At 41.8% G+C, this 23,604-nt stretch overlaps 1 protein-coding gene across 1 annotated transcript in view; it reads right to left on the bottom strand.

Moving 5' to 3' along the window:
- The window catches only part of CDH13 (cadherin 13), a 793,102-nt gene that overhangs the window by 31,478 nt on the left and 738,020 nt on the right, over positions 1–23,604 (bottom strand). Inside the window, exon 11 of the mRNA XM_061594241.1 lies at positions 6,367–6,509. Within this exon, the coding sequence (XP_061450225.1) occupies positions 6,367–6,509 (143 nt within the window). The remainder of the gene's footprint in view (positions 1–6,366; positions 6,510–23,604) is intronic.

The raw sequence follows: 23,604 nt of genomic DNA, 5'->3' as shown, positions 1-23,604 counted from the left end.
GCATCACATTTCCCCTTTTATACCCCGTCCACGTAGTTTGGAGAGGTCCTTGTGGAGCTCCTTCCGAACCCTCTTTGCTTTAATCACCCTGAACCATTTGGTGTCGTGAACAAACTCAGCTACCTCCAGATCGTTTACGAGCAAACTGAAAAAGAAACGTTTCTCCCAAATGACTTCTTTCCAGGATTGTTTGCCATTCTAATTAAAAGTGTAAAGTTGCATTTCAGTAGGTTGAAGATCTTTAGTTAAAGTTCAATGTGCTTTGCAATTTGGATCTTTGCACTCAGAAGGAAGCATCACTGAATATGGAAGCTTATTCCCAGGAACCTAAACGGTGTTTTATGCTATGTATTGCTGCTTTTGGTGTGTGTGTGTGTGTGTGTGTGTGTGTGTGTGTGTGTGGTATATGTGTGTTCAAGGTGCTGGTACTGGTGTGCAAAGCCCTATACAGCTCAGGATCAGGATACCTAAAAGATTGTCTCATTTCCCTGCATACTCAAACAATCACTGCATTGCATATCAGACAGGCACCTTCTGTATTGACTTTTCAGCACCTGTTAAAGACATTCTGCTTTCAACCAGTGAAAGACACTTCCTCTTTCCTTCTAAATGGAAAACCTTATCCCAGCTGGCATCTGTAAAGGGTTTGAACTGATTTCATGTATGTGCTGCTGTTGTTTTAAACTGTTATATTTGAGGTTTTAAAACAGATATTTAAAAGTTAAAATTTATATTGTAAATTGCATTTGGATGCCCCATGGGAAGTGATCCAGAAATAAGATAAATAAATAAGGAATGGATCAACACAGCTACCTACATTTTTTGGAGTCTCCTTGCAGGTGTGCCTATGACCTCTTCGGTGTGGTGTGGTTATGCAGGCTGTCATGATGAGCTTCTGCCCTTCAATGTTTAAGACTTCTCCACTGCCGAGCAGAGTCAGGAGTCAACCATCTTTCTCCGTGCCACTTTGTGAAATCCTTTCTATGCTAGAGGTTGAACTCTGACATTCTGCACACACACAAAAATGTGCTCTCCCTTTAAGCTGGAGAACCTTCCCAGTAGAGATGGGTGAACTGGTCATTTTCTTTTGCTCCCAGTTTCTCATCTTTACATTCAGTGCATCACATTTCCACATCAATTTGCAGTTTATTTTTAGAAGTCCCCATGCAGATTCATCAGCATTTTAGTGCGAATTTCTCCAAATATACACATGCTTGTGTTCAATTTTGACTATTATATACACTTTTGGGCCAAGCACTGCCTCCCAGAAGAGGCAGTGATGGCCACCAATGGCTTTAAACGAAGATTAGACAAATTCAGGGAGGATAAAGCTATCAGTGGCCACTAGCCACGATGGCTGTGCTCTGTCACTATAGACAGTATGCTTTTGAAAACCAGTTTCTGGAAGCCACAGGAGGGGAGAGTGCTCTTGCACTCAAGTCCGGCTTGTGGGCTTCCCATGGACATCTGGTTGGCCACTATGAGAACAGGATGCTGGAATAGATGGGCCATTGGCCTGATCTTGTGCTGTCCATTTTCCCCAAATATAATGAATTTTTATGCACACATTACCCTCATATATGCATTTTTGTACCATTTCTAGGGTGGAAAACTGCATTGTGAAATCCAGAGACATTCACATTTTAAACAATGCCTGCATTTTGGTTCACATATTGTTTTGGAAAGTGTGAATTAGGTAGTTTCTGAATTGAATTTCCTCCCATCCCTACTCCCAAGCAATAATAAAAGGGGGGGAAAGTGCAGTATGCTAGCACTGACATCTATAGATGCCACTGCTGTTCCTGAGAGAGCAAAACATTTCCATTTCATACTCTTTCAGTTAATTTAACCTTCTTTGAAAGATCCAGGAATCATTTCATACTTGCATTAGATTATTCATACGCCAACCTACATGTTTTATGTAGCTCATTGGGAACATAATAATCTCTAGAAAATTAGGCATTAGTGTTGGTTGGCTAGAAAAATTGTGAAGGAATCAATTTCATTGCATTAGTGCGTTAAGGTTGGCCAAAAAATGACAGAGATCAACAATATTCCTTCAAAAAGACTCCAAGGAATCAAACTCAGTAGAGAGAATTGACCTATGTGGATGCTGAAGCACACCATCACAAATCTTGGGTTAGTCACATCCAAGACTTAGAACCATCAGCTTTCTGCTGGTTTCAATGGTTCAAATCCCTGCTCAGCCATGAACCTCACTGGGTGACCTTGGGCCAGTCACTGTCTCTCTGCCTAGCCTACCTCAAAGGGTTATTGTGAGCTTAAAACGGAGCAAGAGACCCATGTATGGCACCTTGAGCTCCCTGGAGGAGGAAAGGTGGGATGTAAATGTAATAATAAATCAAATAAAAAATAAATGATGTCTCCTCCTGAGCTGTAATTGAAGCAGAGGCACCCAGGAGGGCTGCAGGATGCTGGCCATCAGTGAGATGATTGGTAGAATAAAAGAAAGGACACTCACACACACTCCATTTTCCCCTTTGATAATTTTCTCCTATCTTTTCTCATTGACTGAGGGGGAATGGTTAGAGGAAGAAAATGGGCACAGTATGACAGCCTAGAAATAAAGACTGTATTGTTGGATCACTCCAAGAACATCCAGCCTAGCTTTCAGCAGTCAGACAGATGTATGGGACACTCACAAGTAAAATGAAAAGGTGCTAGCCTTCCCCATCACAGTCTGGACACAATCCAGATTATAATGGCCAGGCCAATTCCAGGCAAAATATCCTTGGTGGACTCACCTCAACACTACTGAGCCATCCCCCACCCCAGGAAGGGTGACTGACAGTGGTGGGCTGCAATAGCACTGTGTTCTGTGGGCACCCCTTATTTGTGGCTTCCCAGCTGCCCTTTGCTGATACTCGATAAGTCTGTGGAGACCCATGAACAGGTGACCCCACCAGGGTCATGTGGCCTCAGCAGCTGCCCGAGGACACCAGGTGCTAATGCTCATAAGAATACCAGCATGACAACTAATGCCACATGACTCAAAGAAGTTAGCCGAACTACAAGCTGAAGGGAAAGGCAAACTCATGACCACCTCTCTTCCTTTCATGGCTGGTGGCTGGGTTGCTGGAACCCAGGAAACTTCAGGCCTGGGGTTAATTGTGGCCCTTCAGGCCTTTAAAGGTCTCCCTAAACCACATCGCCTCTCCAGCCTTCTTTCATATGGTCCCTGAGTGTGCTTGACTGGCTAGAATGTGTCCTTGAACTCATGTTGGCCAGGATGGAGGATATAGAGAGGCATGTGAGTGTGTGTAGAAACTAGCCTGTACTTTTCCCTTGGCCCCACCCACTACTCCATGTGGCCCTTGGCAGGTTGGTGAGAAGGAAATGCGGCCCTCAGGCTGAAAAGATTTTCCCTCTCCTGCTGCAGCCATTGCTCTAAGTGTCTGAAAATTCACCCTCTCTTAATGCCAGTATTACACACATTCTTTTGCAAGCAGCAACTTATAGTTCTAATCATATTACAGTTAACACATACACGCTATACAAAAGACGCATTATCCAAACCCAACAAATGCAGTGTGAGGAATAAATTCAGTAGCGTTTTTTTAATCTCCCACAGAAATGGCTTTGCAAGAGAAGTACATTTATATCCAAGTAAATCCCCATGGCAAAGGGGACTGCCCCTCCCCCCAGTTTGCATTTTAAAGCCATATTCTTGATGAAACCTTGCAAATGTTCCCTTGTTCAGGCTTATGCAGTACAAAAAATGGTAGAATTACCCTCTTAAAAAGAGCATTTCACAATTCATCGCTGCAGCTAAACCAGCTGCATCTCAGAAGTGTTAAGCATATTAGCTTTTTCAACATTACATACAAAGCCCATATTTATTTTGTGTCTTTCGCTGAGCAGGAAAATCGTGCTATCTTTCCCTCCCATCTGCAGTGTATAATGTGCTACAAAAGTAACTTGCAATGAGTTTTCATAAAATCCTTTTAATTTAGGTTATGTGCAACAGAAGGGACTTTAATCCACAAAATACGTTAAGAATATTGCATTTTAACAAGGATTTTTAATTGTCTTTTCGTTCGAATTGCCGTTTTACATTAAATGGGATAAACTCTGGTATGTCTAGTTAGTTATTTGTGCTATGGTGCCCAAGGCTTAATATCAAGTCAAAATTTTGGGGGGGAAATAAACAAAACAAAATCTGTTAATGCTGATATATCCAACTTCCAGAGAACATTGAGTCCAGCCTTTCCCAGCCTTTGGGTCCCCAGATGTTGCTGGACTACAATTCCCATAATTCCTGACCATTGGCCAGGCTGGCTGCGGCTGATGTAACATCTGGGGACCCAAAGGTTGAGAAAGGCTGCTGTAGGCCTTTATTACTTCAAGAAATAAATCTTCATAATGGGTATGGTCCTTTCTAACAGAGTCTGAGATAGAGATGAGTTGAAATTTCTCAGAAGGCAATTTCTCAAGACAATTTTGTTTTGTTCTAAACCCACTGGAAAAAGAAGGCCACTGTGCAGTTGTATGATAGATGAATGAAAGGCAGAGACAGTGGAAGCTTGAGTGCCAGTGCTTGTTTGTGTGAATGGATGTGTGTGGATATGTGAACATAGGAACATAGAAACCTGCCTTATAATAGGTCAGATTATTGGTCCATCTAGCTCAGTATTGTCCTCACTGACTGGAAGCAACTTTCTAGGGTTTCAGACTAGGGACATTCCAGACCCACCTAGAGATGCTCACCTTTCCCCATGTGTCTGTGTATGTGTGTGAGACAGGCTGAAGGATGATGGATGGATAAAGACAACGGAAGAGAGAGAAGAGGAGAAGTGATGTCTCTCCTAGGTTTTGCTTTCACCCTGCCTGCCCCCACTAATATGTGGTCTCCAACTATGTTCTCCAAAGGGAATGTGGCCCTCCATCCCCCTAAAAGTTGCCTACATGTGGCTTAAAGGGTGAGGAATGTCTCCTTCCCCCAGCTCAAAACAGATTGGGAGCTTGAGAGTTTTGAGAGTTAGGAGGAGGTGGCTCAATTCACTTGCTTGAGTTATCTGAGCTTGGAGTTAAGATTATTTATTTATTTATTTATTAATGACAATTATATCCTGGCCTTCCTCCCAGAAGGAGCCCAGGATGGCAAATAAAAACCTTAAAATCACTTTAAAACCTCTTAAAAACAAAAGACTTTAAAACCTCTTAAAACAAAGCATCTTAAAAACATCTTTTAAAAAAACAACTTTAAAAACATCTTAAAAAGCAATTTCAGCACAGACGCAGACTGGGATAAGGCTTCTACTTAAGAAAGCTTGTTGAAAAAGGAAGATCTTCAATAGGCACTGAAAAGATAACAGAGATGGTGTCTGTCTAATATTTAAGGGGAGGGAATTCCAAAGGGAAGGTGCCACTACACTATAAGGTCCACTAAAGATGAGCCCTATTGGATCAGAGCACAAAAGCCATTCAGCTCAACATCCTGGCTCCCACAGTGACCAATCATGTGACTTTCAGAGCCCTATAGGGAGGGCACTTCCTTACGGTTGTTCCTCAATAACTGCATGTACCTATCATGGTAAATCATAAAAAATCCTTGAACTTGTCAAGGATTATCAATACCTTGGCACAGTCATTAACCAAAATGGAGACAATAGTCAAGAAATTAGAAGACTAGGACTGGGGAGGGTAGCTATGAGAGAATTAGAAAAGGTCCTCAAATGCAAAGATGTATCACTGAACACTAAAGTCAGGATCATTCAGACCATGGTATTCCTGATCTCTATGTATGGAAGCGAAAGTTGGACAGTGAAAAAAGCGGATAAGAGAAAAATCAACTCATTTGAAATGTAGTGTTAGACAAATAAATGGGTGTTACAATAAATTAAACCAGAACTATCATTAGAAGCTAAAATGATGACACTGAGGTTATCATACTTTGGACACTTAATGAGAAGACTTGATTCACTAGAAAAGACAATAATGCTGGGGAAAACAGAAGGGAGTAGAAAAAGAGGGCCAAACAAGAGATGGATTGATCCCATAAAGGAAGCCAGAGATCTGCACTTACAAGATCTGAACAGGATGGTTTATAACAGATGCTATTGGAGGTGGCTGATTCATAGGGTCACCATAAGTCGAAATTAACTTGAAGGCACATAACAACAGCACTATCCTTTTCCATGACTTTAAAAGAAGCTTGAAAATTAGACAAATCATGGACTAGGAGGAATGCTGGACTAGATGGGCTTTTAGTCTGTTCCAGCAGGGTTATTATTATGTTCTTAGTGATTCTCCAGGAAAATGTGACATACCATCAATGGGATGAAAACCACCACATCCCATCTCATATCCAACCACTTTCTCCTTTCAACAATTGCCATTACTCACCATTGTCTATTGCCAGTAAGTGTGCAGTGTACACATTGTTGATAACAAGGGGTGATTCACGATCAAGGATACCCCTGGTGCGAATGGTGCCATTTGTAGGGTTAATTTCCAACCATTCAGCTGGATCCTTGTTGATGGAGTATCTGAAGAAAAAAGAAACAGTAATCAGCAATGAATTGGGAATTTAGCCACAACCTGAGACACCTAATATAGAACTTCTCTTAAGTAGTGGTGCCATGGGGTTTGACTTATAGGTTTCACATTTTGAATTGCAGTTTGCGGTTTCAGAGAGAGAGAGAGAGACAGAGACAGAGAGAGAGACAGAGAGAGAGAGAGAGAGAGAGAGAGAGAAACCACTCCAGCTGTTTGCCAGACATCTTTCTGAAATATGCAATCACTGATGACTATGTAATAGTTTGAGTTTACAGGAAAATGAGACAGGTGACCCCTATTAACTAACCATTCAGCAAGGCACAAATTAAAGAACAGTCAATGGGCATGAAATGAAGGATGCAATATGGCAAACAAGTCACAACAATGAAGCCAACTGAGGGTCAGTTCAGACACAAATCATGATCTTGTCTGACTTGTGGACAATCCATCCATCTATCAGACACCTATTGTCTATGAAGAAGAAGGGACACATATCCACTGCTGGCAGCATTGATGATGGACAGTTCTTGGAAATGTGTGCCACTGTTCATGTTTCAGTGCATCTGTGCACTTTGTTATCTGCCATTGTTGACATTGTTTAATTTAACACAGTTGTCTGCTATTAATTGCCGTCGTGAATTGCAAATTTCTGAAGCAAGGAAGACCAACTGCAGTGAGGGCTATGTTGCCACAAAGATGGTCGGTAGCATGAAAATAAGACTTTTGGGCTGTCCTTGAAACCAATAGGAACATAGGAAGCTGTCTTATATTGAATCAGACCATGAATCCATCTAGCTCAGCATTGTCTACACTGTTGGGCAGTGGCTCGTCAGGGTTTTAGACTGGATATCTTCCAGCCCTAACTGGAGATGTGGTGGATCGAACCTGGGACCATCTGCGTGCAAAGCAGATGCTCTTTGTACTGAACTATGGCCCCTCTTGGAGCCTTTATCTTTATTTCAAAACAGAAACTGAATAAATTCAAGAGGCACCTGTCGGAGATGCTTTAACTTGGATTCCTTCATTGAGCAGGGGGTTGGACTCAGTAGCTTTATAGGCCCCTTCCAGCTCTACGATTCTATGATCTGTTTTTAATATGCATATGGTCAGCAGGCGGACTTATTAATTCCTCCTCCTCCACTACACAGCGAGAGCCACAACAGATTGCACTCACTGTATTCCTGACACCAGACTCAAATGTCCAGATTTTCATCTTGCTATATTAAAAAAAAGAAACAAAATCCACTGGCTCAATATGTCCGACAGAATCTTGTCCTGTTTGTCATCCCAGAAGAACATGCATCAATGGAACTTTGCTTAGCTATCTGGAATGAACTGGTGGTTCTTCATCTCTGGAATGCCCAACTGGTGAGGTACATCTGTCTTCCTCATTATTAACTTTTAGGAAGACTCTAAGTACATTCCTGTTTATCCAGGAATTTGGTAGCGGAAAGATCTGTCCCTGGCAAACCTGAAATTATTAGCTATGAGAGCAAGGAATAGGGGCTTGTTTATTTGTGGAAGTTTTAAACTGTTTTTCAGAAGTGTTGCTTTCTATTATTGATGTGCTTGCTGCCTTGAGACCCTCTGGGAGGAGGGGTGGGATATGTGGCCCCCAAGCTTTGGAACACCCTACCCCAAGAAGTCCACTCTGCTCCCTCCCTAATGGTTTTCTGGAGACTTCTGAAAACAATCTTGTTCCGGAGATCCTTTGGAAGGGACTGAAAGTAGAGCCTTACACTGATTTTATGCCTTCTATGTTTAATTTTACACTTGTAGTCCCCTTTAGTACCACTCCCTATATATATATATATATATATATATAGTATTTTATGTATTTTAATTGCATTTTATGCATTTTAGTGTTTTGTGATTTTATTGTTTACAATGTTATTATGTACGTGTTTGATTTTATTTTTGTAAGCCGCCCTAAGTGCTCTATTACAGGGTAGAAAGGCGGGATACAAATATTTTAAATAAATAATAAATAATATAAATTTAATAAATAAACAAATAAATTGTCTGCTCTAGTGTTTCACCAGCACTCATTAAGCACTGGAATATTCTTTCCTGTTTCTGGAATGCTCTAACCTGTTCTCAATGGGGATGAGTTGTTCATTGCTGTTGCCACTGAAACCTCTGCTGAAATTACTCAAACCGCTGCTGATAAATTGGGATGATGGGGCTTTAGAAACAGCTTGGTAGGGTTGATCTGGCCCACACAGTGTAGCTTCACCTCCCCTAATTTAATGCTTTATTTGGACTAGGCAACCAGTGCACAATACATGTGCAATAAGTATGATTGTTGAACAAAGACACAATAGTTGTGATGCCATTAAGACTGTGTTATCTATAGCAACATCTCCATTTCTGTAACATCTCATTAGTACAAATGAGGTTGTTGCTACCGGTATCTCCGGAACAATTTGGTCCCACTGGGAAAGGGCAAATAACTTAATCAATGCAGCCACTGATGAATAGTGAATGATGCAGTCCATCAGCTCTGCCTGTACTTCTGGTTTCATAACCATTTAAACATTAATCAATAGATTAGCTTTATCTCCCATGAAAACTAGCCATTAGAATAATGATAATGATCTTATCTTTATCATGTTTTAAAATGTTTTTAGTGCTTTTGTTTGCTGCCCTGGGCTTCTGCTGGGAGGAAGAGTGGGATATAAATCAAATCATAAATAAATCAAATAATAAAATCTTAACTATAGCATACTATTCATTTGTTCCTTAAAAAGAAGAAGATAGGGTATAAAAAAAGTACAAAGGTGTAAATCAAAACATGAGAAATGGAAAGTGAATCCATTCCCAGGCAAAAAAAAAAAAGCTCAATTAATCCTAAAACAATTTGAAAAAATATATATCAACACTTCAAGTTTGTGACATCTGATGAACAAGAGGTTCTAACAGATCATAACATATTCCCCGGCTGTCCTGCAAAGGATTGTGCTGCAGAAGTGACGTATATAAGATGTAATTTAATTTGACAAAAGGACATTATTATTATTGTTAAAAAAGAAATATTCTCTGAAATATTACCTATTGTAAGTGTATAATGCTGCTTAACTAAGATGATTGTTCTTTGTTGGGATCTTTTTCAAATGTTAATGAGATTTCTGGTAGTGAAAAAAGGGGAAAAAATCCATGGTTAACAAAATCACAGTAGCACTACTTGAAATAATGTAATGGGGGGATTCAAACAATATTTTTTTCTTCAGGAAACACAGTTTCCTCAGTCCACAATCCTGTGTTTCACGGCCCGGTTAGTTTTTTTTTTCATATTTGCTAAGAGTAATAATCTTTCCCTTTTTAGGGGATCTGCCAAGGGGATTCAGCATTCCAAGATTGTTCATGTTTCCTTTTATTTGTGTCTACGTTAATTTCTATTTCTGCTCACTTGCCCTACTTTTATATTATTAAATGTTGTCTTGTAATGATTGAATGGTTAGAAATGAATAAGTGAATCTGATCTGAATAGGGATGCCAGGGAATTCTAACAAAAATGGAAACGGGAACAGAAATTGCTCATGTTCCCTTATTTGTCCTATGTCCGGAGCAGAAATCAATCCAGTGAATATGACTGGCTTTCACTGTTGTAGTAGCTTTCAGTCAGCAACTGATACATAAATGATTTTGTCCCCCCTCCATTTGAATTGCATTTCCTTTACTTGAAAAGAATGAATGGCAATGTAATTCAAATAATTTATATAATTAATTGTGTAAATTCCATGACTGATGTAATTTTGTCACAGCGGGATAGTGAAACAAATAACATAGCTTTTGGCAGAAGATGAACTGCAGCCAGATCGAAACAGTGCTGCATGTGATGGATGCAGAGTGGAATAGAAAATGATGCCTTCTTACATCCCTATTCCTGAGAGCACTGGAACACCCTGGAGGACTCACATGCACCTGGTGGATAATTCAGGTTTGGAAGCTTGCACTGCATGAAAATCTTAGCATATCTAGTGTGACATAGGACAAAGAACACAAGGCTGTTTTGGGGGAAAGTCAGGGCCCCTTTGTTATTTATGATGGAAGAGGGCTTCCAAGAATGGGTCCCTTGCACCTTCAAAAATTCTTCTGGATGGGTCTTTACCCACAGATGTGAGAGTAATTCTGTATAATCTGGGTGCCACCCATGCTGTGAAGGATTATTGCCGGTTATGTATTATAACCATGTACTCTGTCTGTTGCTGATGTGTTTTTTTTACCTTGTGCTTATTGCCTGTACAAGAAAAAAGTTTAATAAAAGATAATTGTATCAGAAAATGATGTGACAATCTCTGTATGTACAAAGGATGAATATTTATTTCTGCATCTACATACTATTTTCCATCCTGCTTTGAAAATAGGTTTGGCCTCCCAAAGCGGCTCACATCAATAAAATGGGAGCAGGAGCGAACAGCCCTGCCAGGAAGCTTACATACTAAAAAGTCCACATAACTAGTGAAGACTGGTCCTTTAGGGCAAATGGGTCAGTTCCCCACCAACTTCAGCCTGCCCTCAGCCAACACTCCCCCCCCACACACCTACCTACCTTCTACTTATACTCAGTCAATGAGGTGGCCCTGCCTCTCAGCGTTGTCCTTCTTTAGTCTCAGGATTGCCCTTGTAGAACTCAGCAAGGAGGAGGATGGGGGACAAAACTGGAATTACTTGGCTCTATCTGTCATTGGCTGTGCCTACTGTCAGCTTTCCACCCTACCAGCCCCAATGGACACAAGCCACCGCTGCACAAGGGAGTGGAGGGAAAGGGTAGAGGAGAAATGTATCTTACGCTTTCCCCTACCATTTCCCATCAATTAATGAGAAAGGAATTGCATTTGAAAATAATCAAAGGGGAGACAAACATTTGATATAGTTCTAATGGGCAACATGCAGGGGCTTTGAAGCATGCTACATTAATGTTGCATAAGAATTTCAACACTCCAGGAAACCAAGGGTGAACGTACATATCATGGGTGTGCACAGACACGCACACCCAATTCACCCCATGGCTCCAAGCCAGAGGGGGGCATCAGGCAGACCTGGGGACTACCTGCCCCAGCTTGGAGCCACTTCCGAATAAGTTCAGAAGGTGGGCTAACATTCAATTAGGGTAAAAAAAACCCCTAATTAAACTTAGGGTGGGGAGGGGGAAGGATATAAACTTAGAGTGGGGAGGGGGAAGGTCCCCTGACTGAGAGTGGGGTTAATTCTGTGCAGGTTTGCTCCCTCAGCTCATCGGCTGCTGACCTAGGCAGCGATATTGGGTGTGGTTGGTTGTTCTGTGGGCTCAACAGCCGATGAGCCAAGGGGGTGAACCTTCACAATGCAGGTTTGCAATGAGGTTTCCTGCAGGAAGCCCCTTTGCAACCCCACCCCACCCTGGATATCTCCTGGGCTCAACAGCCAACAAGCTAAAGGTGTGAACTTGCATGATGCACCCGTAGTAATCCTGTGGAGCAGCAGTGGTGCTCAGCCAGGAAGCAGAGGCATGGTGCCTCTTCTCCTTGTCTGATACCTCACCCCCTGACAGCCCCAGGTTGCTCTGGGTCATCCAGTTTAATCCGTAGCCATCTGTGGCTGTCAGAACCCGACTTGGCTGAGGCCCAAACATGTCCAAATGGGCCTGATTTGGCCCAGGTCTCAAGCCTCAACTGAATATGGTGTACAGCCCTAGTACATACCCCCCCTTTTTTTTTGCTGATGATGGAAATATAACCTTCTTACTGTAATATAGTTGCTCACACTATCAGTATCGACTCCTGTACCAGCTGTCACAACTATCTTGTTTAATTTTCTTTGCACGATTGAACAGTAGCATTGTTAATCTCTTGGGGTTTCTTATTAAAGTTTAAGACACCTTTATACAGCAACAACAAAAGTGAAGTTCTTAATCAAGAGTAGGCAGTATGCTTTCCAGAGGGTTACTTACAAGCTTTGTTTTATGGTAGAATTATTGATCTTTTTGATAAAACAGCCTTATAAAAACAAAGCGCTTTATATTTTATTTTTTATTTATAAGAATATCTATAAAGCGCCGACTCATAAGAAAGATATCATGGCTGTGTACAATAAAATAATTAAAATCTCATTGCATTAGAAAACCATAAAAAGACCACCTACAGAGGTGCATCTGCCACCTTTCCTGTACAGTTTTTGGCAAATGCTAAAAGAAGTGCCTCTTTATCCTGGCCTTTGGCACCTGAGATGTACAGTATGTTTTCAGGATCCATTCTATTCCTCTGAATGTAATGCGTTTAAATTGTTTTTAATACTGTAGTTTAAATTTCTGTAACCTGCCCTGTAATCTACTGGTGAAGGGCAGGCAATAATAATAATGATAATAATAATAATAATAATAATAATAATAATAATAATAATAATAATAATAATAATAATAATACAGAACAAAAAACAACACTGAAACAAGTTAAGTGCTAGGCAAAACTAGTTGGAATACAGCAGGTGATCAAATATCAGGATTGGCCAGTCACTGCCTCTCAGCCTCAGAGGAAGGCAATGATAAACCCCCTCTGAATACCGCTTACCATGAAAACCCTATTCATAGGGTTGCCATAAGTCGGAATTGACTTGAAGGCAGGCCATTTCATTCTGAGTAGGACTAAACTGAATATTTAACCCATACTGCCTCCAAGAAGTGGCAGTACATTCAAAAATGTAAACCCCCCCCCACATTTTGCAGCCTTGTTTCTGCTACTCCACTGCCACAGGTTTCAACTGCCTCATTCTTTTGCATGTGTGGAGGTTTGAAGTCCACAGCAAACAGAGCTCTGCTATGGGAAAAGAATAGGAACAGCAATTGTTTCCATCCAGACCATAGAAGCTTGACCCTACACACAGGAAATATATAAAGAAGTGAGGCTCACTACATCACAATCAGGGCTCACGTGGGCCTACACCAATTGAGAGATTGAATGCACTTCCATCCCTCTGTCAATGGTTCATAAAGACTAGAAGCCATGCTTTCAGGGTGGTGGGTCCAAACCTGTGGAACTCCCTCCCAACTGAGTTGAGACAGGTACCCTCTGTGTGATGAACCTCAGGCACATGACTAAGAGTTTCTTGTTCCAGCATGTCTTTTAAGGCATCATTTGGTTTTGCAATGATTTTATTGTTTTCTTGTGTTGTTTCATTCATGGCTTGTTTTTATGTATACCACTTAGAAATGCAAATGATTGTGGCATATAAATGTCTTAAAATAGAAACAAATATATGAAATAGGAATAGTGTCCAAATTATTGGTGCTGCTGTGCTAAAAGCCTTGGTTGACAAAGAAACTACATGAAGTTAGGAGGGCTTCTCCACATCATCACAGTAATCTGGCTGGCATATAAGAGTTTTGTTTGTTACAAGCCAGAAGTAGACCATCATGGTAAACTGAAGCCATCTCTATAAGGTTTGATTGGTTTGCTGGCAGAGGCTGTAACCACTTTAAAAGACCATCTCTGTAGACTATCTGTGCCTCAGGATAGTGGTGAATATCCCAAGCATCTGGGCAGAGCCTGCTATGCACCCAGCAGGAACAATAAGAACATACAGATCTAATCAGCACCATGACCTCTGACAACAACACAAGGAACGCTCACAGCCAGAGGCAGAAAAATAGCAAGAAGGAGGAGGGTAGTCATCTTGGCCCATGCCCGTACAACATGCTGGCAGAAGTAGGCAGTTTTGGGGAGCTGCCAATGAAAGAAAAAGAGTAGTCTTAGAACTGGGATTCAATAGAGAGCGACAGAAAGCCAATAAATAAATAAATAAATAAGCAACCAACCAACCAACCAAATAAATAAATAAATAAATAAAAATGAAGCATATGGCGTTCCACCAACCGCAGGATATGGCAGGTGCCAAATCAGTGCAGAAAAAACAATGGCCACACCAGTGGGAATGGTCAGCTACCTTTCTGCAGAGAACACTATTTGAGTCCTACAATTTGTAAGCTAGGAAAACATTCCAATAGTATATTTTGGGGTGCTTGTTTATAGAATTTGACAATATTCAAAACATCAAACAGCCCTGCTGGATCAGACCAAAGGTCCATGTAGTGGCCAGCCAGATTCTTCTTCAAAGTAGGACATGCATTCAACTAGGGCTGTGGCAAACATTTGTTCCAGCTGAACTTCACAGGTTTACAAGTTTTTCTCATTTATATTAACTGAATTTCAATGGCACACACAACATAGTAAGTCACACACGTTAAAACTGGTCTCAGATATGCCTGGAGGAAAAATTGAATGCATTAGCATACTGTCATTCCAGGTCCATTGCCAGGGGGGGCAGGGAAATGGCTGATCCCATAGACCTAGCTGAAAGCGGTGAACCCCCTTCCCCTCCCCCAAAAGTTGGAAAAATTATCTCCCCTACCTTTTCAGGCGATGAAGCTCCTGTGCATGAGAGGGAGACATTCAGTACAGCACTAAAGTCAATAGCCTTTCCATGTTATTTGAACCCCACATCTGATATCCAAAACCTGCCTCTGAATATGCAGTGAATCCTATTCTCCTGGGGTGCTGAACTCACAAAGGAAGTGGTAGCAATTTCCAGAACCTCTCTCAGTCAGACAAAGGCAGGTCAGCACCATGGTCAGCTCCAGTGGGTCCTACTGTTTAAGCTATGGAAGATGTCTCAGCAAAGAAGCTTAATTAAGATGGCTATCATAGCCTTTCTCTTCAGTGGCACCTCCACCCCACCCCCAGATGAACTGTCTGCAATCCATAAAGGACTCATAGCTGATTCTGCAGTCACATGCTTCTGCATGGTTGTGGAGAAGTGACAGGGGAATCATGTCCAGAATCTGAGGATGATGAGTCACATACTCAGGCCAGAACAGTGCATAAGGCGGTGCTGAGGGCTCTTCCTCCCCTGAGTAGGATGCCATGTGTACTGTACAAATCTGAGCCCTCCTGGTTGCAACACTGTCACTCAGATGCAGGGGACATGACACCAAGGAATTTTAGCTATTTTCACTGACAGCCATGGATAGATCTATCCTCTTCCATGAATTTAAGAATAGTCCTGCTGTATCAGACCAGAGGTCTATAGGGTCCAGCACCTGTTTCACACGGTGGTCAACCAGAGTCCTATAGGAAACTCACAGACAGAGCAATGAAGGCAATGGCCACTTTCTGCTATTTTTCCTTAGCAAATGGTATTCAGGGGCATGTTGCTATTGATCCCAGAGGTTGTTTAGTCATCATGGATAGCCTTATCCTTCATGAATGTGCCAAGTCCCCCTTTAAAGCCATCCAAGTTGAAGGCCATCACCACAAGTGGAGGAGTCCAGATGCTAGTATTCCCCATGTAATTTTACTGTAAACTGAATACCCCAAAAGAAAACTAAAACCACAGAGATTGAAACCTTTCCTCATAGGGGAGCACTGTCCACAAAGATTATCTTGACCCATTCCAGTCTGGCTTCAGGCCTGCTTATGGGACTGAATCAGCCTTGGTTGCCCTGATTAGGAGGACAGGGGGAGTGTGACCCTGTTATTCTTACTTGATCTCTTGGCGGCTTTCGATACCATTGACCATGGTATCCTTCTGGGCCAACTTGGTGGGATGGGTATCGGAGGCACTGTTTTACAGTGGTTCTGATCCTATCTCCAGGGTTGTTTTCAGAGGCTAGCACTGGGCGATTGTCTTTTGGCCTTCTGGGAGTTGTGCTGTGGGGCACCACAGGGTACTATCTTGGTGATACCCTGCACCAGTGAGCAGTCTTGTTGCCACATTTTGCACCAACTGCAGCTTCTGAACCAACCTCAAGGGTAGCCCCACATAGAGTGCATTACAGTAATCCAGCCTGGAGGTTACCAGTGCATGGATAACAGTGGTCAGGCTATCCCAGTCCAGAAACATCCACAGCTGTCTTACCAACTGAAGCTAGTAAAAGGCATTCCTAGCCACTGAGGTCACCTGGGCCTCTAGCGACAAAGATGGATCCAGGAGCACCCCCAGACTATGGTCCTGCTCCTTCTGAGGGAGTACAACCCCATCCTAAGCAGGCAACTGACCAATTATCTGAACTTGGGAACCACCAACCCACACTGTCTCCATCTTGCTAGGATTCAGACTCAATTTATTGGCCCTCATCCAGCCCACCACTGAGTCCAGGCAGCGGTCCAGGACTTTCATGGCTCTCCCGATTCAGATGTTACAGAGGAATAGAGCTGGGTATCGGCAGCATACTGCTGACCCCTTGCCTCAAATCTCCTGATGACCATACCCAAGGGCTTCATATAGATGTTAAACAGCATTGGGGACAAGATGGTACCCCGCGGTGCCCCACAGCTACCAGGCTAAGTTCAAGGTTCCAGTTTTGGTGTACTAAGCCCTATACAGCTTGGGACCAGGATACCTAAAATACTGTCTTATCCCTTATATACCCAGTTGATCACTGCACTCTGTGGGTGAGGTCCTCCTGCAGATATCATCTTATGAGGAGGTCTGTTCCGCACAACGTAGGAAGTGGACCTTTAGTGTAGTGGCACCTACCCTTTAGAATTGCCTCCCCTGAAACATTAGACAGGTGCCATCTCTGTTATCATTTTGGTGCCTACTAAAGACCCTCTTTCAATAAGCCTTTTAAGTAGAGACCTTATTCCAGTCTGCATCTGTGTTGGAATTGTTTTTAAATATGTTTTTAAACCTTATTCATTTTTTTAAAAAAAATAGATGTTTTTAATGCTTTTTAAAAATATTTAAAAAGGGTGGGATATAAATAAAATAAAATAAAATAAGTAAGTAAGTAAGTTGCAGTTGTTTACATGAATGCTATCCAAATGGATGCATCTGAGAGGTGGGCTGGTACAATTTTCACCCAATTACCATTTCACCCAATGCTTATTTTATTTATTTCCAATATTTACAGACCATTTTCACCATAAGATGCTTACAAAGTGGTTTACTCAACAGTCAGCAAAATAATCCATCAATCAAAATAATGTGTTGTTTAAAACACACAGAAACCACATGTAAAAACATGAAGTAGAACTTACTTAAAGTGCCTACAGAAATAGAAAGGTCTTTGTCAAACTCCTGAAGTTCAACAGGGAAGGGGCCTGTCTGATCCCAGCTGGAAGGATGTTCAACAGAGTCAGGCTCACAATACTGAAAGTGTGGCTCCTGGTGGATGCCAGCCATGCATCTGAGCCATGGGGAACCACCCAACAAAGACTTCTCCCCAAAATCTCAGTGATCAGGCAGGTTTATAAAGAATCAGGAGGTCCTTAAGATCTCCTGGACTTAAGTTGTTAAGGAATGTGTACGTGAAGAAAAATGTATTGCCTCCAAACCCCCGGATTTCAAGCTTTTCAGAACCCTACAGTCTGTTCATCCTGCTGAGTCTACACCACATAACTGAAACACTCAGCTGCTATGTGCTTTTGATGAGCTGTTCTATGAAGAATGATCAGTAGGAATGTATGTTCTCCTTTTCAGTGCTGAAACATCTCAGCATGTTAATTTTGCCCTTCAGTGAGAATGCTCCCCTTTTCTGAACATGAACATTTTAGGCGCCCTGAAAGACATCAGTGCTGGAACCATCACATAATTACAATCACCCCTCAGTATGAAAAAAACACCTGCCTTTGTGAAATATAGTGATTCATTCCAAAAGAGAACAGCAAACTAAGTTATTATGCCACAGACGTAGAGATGGGTGAATCTGTTAATTTTGGTTACTCTCAGTTTTCATTGCTCCAAACGTAAGTTCTTTTCATATTTTCACATCAGTTTGTAAGTTGTACTAGTACTTGCAAACTAGTACTAGTACTTGCAAACTAACATGGAAAACTGAATTTAAGATTGGAAAAATGAAAAACTGGAATAAACCAAAATAGTCATGTTTGCCTATTCCTCCTCAGGGTAAACCCATTGAAAATATTGACCTATGTTAGTTTTATTTGTTAATTTCAATAGGACTACTCTGTGTTGAGGATGACTAGCATTGGATACAACCCCATATACATCATCTATGAAAAAGTCCAGTTTACTGAAACCACTGACATCAGTCATCCACATTTTATCACTGTGCCCAATTTCTGTCCATTTTTGACATAAGGTTCCCTAGGGGAGCAAATCTATTGTCCGACTTATGGAGAAAACTACTTGTTAAATAAAGAAATCCCTATGAGAACGCATGGCACAATTCATATTGAGATGGCTGTTGGAAGCCATCCAATATGACCGTGGCCAAACACTTCATAATTTCCCAGCATTTCCAGATGATGGATTGCATTGACAGAACTATGCCTAGAAGGGAAAATAGCTGCCAGTGATTCTCCAGATGTTGGTGCAGGTTCATCAACTCCCATCAGTCCTAGCTACCATTGATGGGAGATGGAGTCCGGTGATATTTGGAGGGCCAAATGTTCCCTATTTTTTTTATGTAGGCACTGAATATTTTTGGCTGCATTCCAAAATGTTTACATGCCTGCACTACAGAAGAGTTTATGCAGTAGAACAACAGCTAGGTCCTACAAGCATTAATTATATTTTCATAAGAGGCTGCAGAAGCTCTTGCACAAATGGAGGAAAATGTTTAGATGTAGAGTGTACTTCAGATTACCTTGGAAATTATTCAAGGTCTTCTGTAATCAATCAGTCAATCAATCAATAATCAATTACCACATTCCCACTACACATGTATTCCATTATTATTTCACTTTAAACAGCCATGGCTTTCCCCAAAGAATCCTGGAAAGCATAGTTTGTGAAGGGTCCTGACAGTTGTTAGGAGACCCCTATTCCCCTCACAGCACTACTATCCCCTGTGTGGATTAACAGTCAGTCCTCCTTCACAGAGAACTCTAGGAATGGGAGCTCTGGGAGGAAAACAGGGGTCTCCTAGCAACTCTCAGCACCCTTCACAAACTACACTTCCCAGGATTCTTTGGGGGAAGCCATGACTATGTAAAGTGGAATAGTAGTGGAACAGTGTGATTGTGGCCTCTGTCTCTGCTGCCCTCCCCCATTCCCCAAAACAAGTCCCCTCTGCCCAAAATACACACCCTACTCCCCTGATCCCCTCTTCATGGGGATGGCGCAACTTCCCTACAAGGAAAGGTTACAAAGGGACATTTTAGTGAAAAGGTGGAAAAGAGAAGGCATAATGAAGGTGGATACAATTATGGCATGGAGAAGGTGGATAGAGGAAATGTTTTATCCCTTTCTCATAATACTAGAACTCTGGCTCATTCAATGAAGCTGAATTTTGGAAACACAGAGCAAAACTACTTCTGCAGGAGGGAGACACCCATGGGTGGAAGGGGCACCTTTTGATCCAATCCAATATTTATGAATAGCTGCCTTCTTACATTGCCAGACAACTGAAATTAAGACACCCACAGAGGTGTACTTTAGCAGCAAATGATGGGACTTGTGAGTACTATTGTCCCAGCCATCAACCCTTCACCCTCTCTGAGGATATATGAAAACAGTCAATATATTGGTCTAACCTACAGAGTTACTGATTGACAACATGATATATGGGAATTGCTTTGCCCGTTCTCAACACAACATGATGCTTGGTATTATTTTGATAATGATTACCCTTTTCCACACATCTAAATGTTTCTCTGTGATTATTTAGGGTAAAAAAACCCAGCTTTTCAATCATCCATATAACAGAGGACGACACTAGAAAGAAAATTCTCTAGGCTTGATTGTAGTGCCATAGAATAACAGGGCACTAAAATATAAATATTACATTAATCACTCCATTAGATGTTGCTTATCACATGGTCCCAGAAGAAATTGTGTCTCCCAATATTTTAAAATCCCTCGGAAGCTACTTCTTCACACTTGCAACTGAGCTTTTCCACTTCATTTACTGATATGATTCAGCAGCAGCAGTAACAACATTAGCTTCTTGAACGAGGTAGGTAGATTACTGACTGCAATACATCAACATACTCTGCTTGAAAAGGATTGGGTTGTTGTTTTTCCAGTCACACCCAAATCTATAAGACAGTGTTTAATCCAATTCTCCCTTTCAGTATCTGAAACAGATCTAATGTTTTACATTTAATCTGCTACCATGTATTCCTTCCTCCTTGTGTTTACTGTAAAGCAGAGGATGTGTGGAGTCAATAAAGGTGACAGAATATGAAATTAATGGTTTCGGTAGACAAAACATGGTTGGTGCTGATAAGGCATGCATTATAACTTTGCTATCCAAAAGTCCATTACTAGTAAACAGTCCCATGGAAAAGCGGTAAAATCCAGGGGAAGGGGAGGTTGCAAATGTTGCTTTTCAAAAGTGGTACCTACAATGCCTTCTCACTGGGATCTTTACAAAGACACATCAAATCAAGGAAGGAGACTGTCCCTCTCTTTTCCTTGTGGCCGCACCAGCCTCTCCCAGCTTTAATGCAAGGTCAGACATTTGCAGTCTCTTCTTTTTGTGTCAAATTTAACAAGCTGAGCATAAGCAGCCATTATCAGTCTATTCAAATGTGAGTTTTTTGGACAGGCATAACTAACTGACCACTGTGCTGTTTCCAGAGCCCGCCTGGCAACAGTTTTGATGATTGGTTAAGACGCTGTGGACAGATAATGAATTAAGGGGGATGAAAACAGAACCTGCTGAGTCCTTGTGAAAGTTGTTTTCTTCTTCATAAATGTTCCATATTTTCTTTGTCCCTTTCTGTGAATGAACACAGGGAGAAAGAGCAGTGGGATTGCCAGAACCATTTAATTGCTCATTATGCCATCTGATTGCATCCTGCAATCATTTGAGGCAGGGGCGGGGAGAAGGGATAATTTCTACTTGTCTGCTGCTTGGATAACTTCACTTTTAGGTTTCTCCTTCTTATAAAGATGCACCTTTTTTACCCAGGCTTTCCCTAATCCATAAGATTGACCCTTTCATGGGAATGTTACCTCTGCTTTTATTATATTGCTTTAATATTATCAGCTTCTGACTTGCCATTTGATTATCAACGACCCTTGAGGTATGATTTATCATCTTTAGAGTTTTACACACTGGGTGGAATTCAGTGCTAGTCCTACAATTTTGCACTGAGCCAGGGAGAGTCGGATGAGGCAGACCCCTGGCTGAGTTGGCAGGCTCCTAGTGCCACCAGGCTCTGCCAGGGTCCACCAGCAGTACCCCCCATTCTGGCTGAGCCACAGTGCCAGAAGAACCCTGCCAGGGATGGCCAGCCCAGTAGAGGGAGAGCTGGTGGAAGCTGGCAGTGACCCTGAAAATGGGGCCTTCCAGGGGCATGGTGAAGCAGGAGCGCTCCCCCGGATCCAGATCCACACGAGAATTCTGCCAGCAAAAAGGCTGGTGGAGTAAAATAATTACAATGGTGGTCTACAGAAAGCGCTTACTCCCCAGTAGGCCTATTTGTGGGAGCCGGATCTTCCCATCCGGCTCCCACACATGGCTGCCAATGGAGCCTGCATTCAGCCAGGCCAGTGGCTCCCGAGAGACAAGTGGAGCTTCTTGCTGGTTCCTTCTCTGCTGTCCGCCCTTCCTGACGCTACCCATAAACTGGATTGTGCTGTAATTCAGGTTCATTCATTTCAGTGGGTCTACTCTGCAGAGGCTGCAACTCACTGGGAATATTCGTGTGACCAACATGTCTGCTTCTGCGTTGGAATTGCTTTTTAATATGCTTTTAAACCTTTCTTTAAAAAAACAATACGTTTTTTAACTTTTTTAAAAAAATATTCAAAGCTTTTAAAAATGATTTTAAAGTTGTTTTGTTTTAATGTATTTAATGTGTAGTGTAGTGGTTACAGTGCTGGACTACGACCTGGGAGACCAGGGTTCGAATCCCCACACAGCCATGAAGCTCACAAGGTGTCCTTGGGCCAGTCACTGCCTCTCAGCCTCAGAGGAAGGCAATGGTAAACCCCCTCTGAATACCGCTTACCATGAAAACCCTAGTCATAGGGTCATCATAAGTTGGAATCAACTTGAAGGCAGTCCATTTCCTTTTTTCAATGTCTGTTTTTATGCTGTTTTATAGTGTTTTAAGTGCTTTCGTTTGCCGCCCTGGGCTCCTGCTGGGAGGAAGGGCAGGATATAAATCAAATAATAAATAAATAAATAAATGTCCCAAACTGGAGAGCAAAATGATAAACACTGAAGACCTCTTATTTGAAAACACACACATTTGTGCACCAGAAAGGAAAAAGAAAGGGCCCTGAGTTCTTTGCTCTGCGCTCTGTTTGCCCTCCACCTAATCTTTTCCCCATATTTGGCTGTTCAAATGGGAAACCATAAGCAGCTGGGTAGTTTTTTCCATTAAATATTTGATGATACAAAATGCAGAAGTCTGCATGTGTTAGCAAAGCCATGATAATATGTGAAATGTGCAGCGGGCCATAAAAACACTTCCTGGAGTGCAGAAAGATTTCAAAAGATACCAAATGAGTTTCTCTCTCTCCCCCCAAGCTCTAGGTAGATTCTGTGTTAAGACCTGAAATATAATAAAGAACAGAATTTAAAAGAACCACACTATTCACACATAAAGTGGCGTGGGGAAAAATCCCTTAGCCTACCATTTAAAATTCTGCTTTCAGGCAACAAGCTTTTGATAAAGTTGGCTGCCAGCTTTTGAACCCAGTGTTGTAGCTGTGCCTTTAACATACAGGTGCCATGAACTTTCACCTAGGGGTGCTTGATTAGACAACAACAACAACAACCCTGGTTAAGGACATAAGAAGAGCCCTGCTGGATCAGGCCAAAGGTTCTTCTAGTCCAACATCCTGTTCTCTCAGGAGCCAACAACATGCCCCAATGGGAAGCCTGCAAGCAGAACCTGAATAAAACAATACTCTCCTCACTTGGATTTCCAGCAACTGGTTTTCTGTGGCATACAACAGTGGATGCAGAACACAGCCATTGGTAGCATTATCCCCCATGAATTTGTCTAATCCTGTTTTAATCCTATCCAAGTTGGTGGCTTCTTGTGGAACTGAATTTCGTAGTTTAACTATGTGCTGTGTGAAGTGTTTTCTTTTGTCTGTCCTGAAACTTCCAAAATTCAGCTTCACTGTATGCCTTCCATTGAGTTATAATAGTATGAGAAAGGGAGAAAAACTCTATCTGCT

This window comes from Rhineura floridana, chromosome 13, assembly GCF_030035675.1.
Source record: "Rhineura floridana isolate rRhiFlo1 chromosome 13, rRhiFlo1.hap2, whole genome shotgun sequence".
Classification (NCBI taxonomy): domain Eukaryota; kingdom Metazoa; phylum Chordata; class Lepidosauria; order Squamata; family Rhineuridae; genus Rhineura; species Rhineura floridana.
The sequence above is the reverse complement of the archived record's forward strand: the minus strand, read 5'-3'. Positions and strand labels throughout refer to the sequence as shown.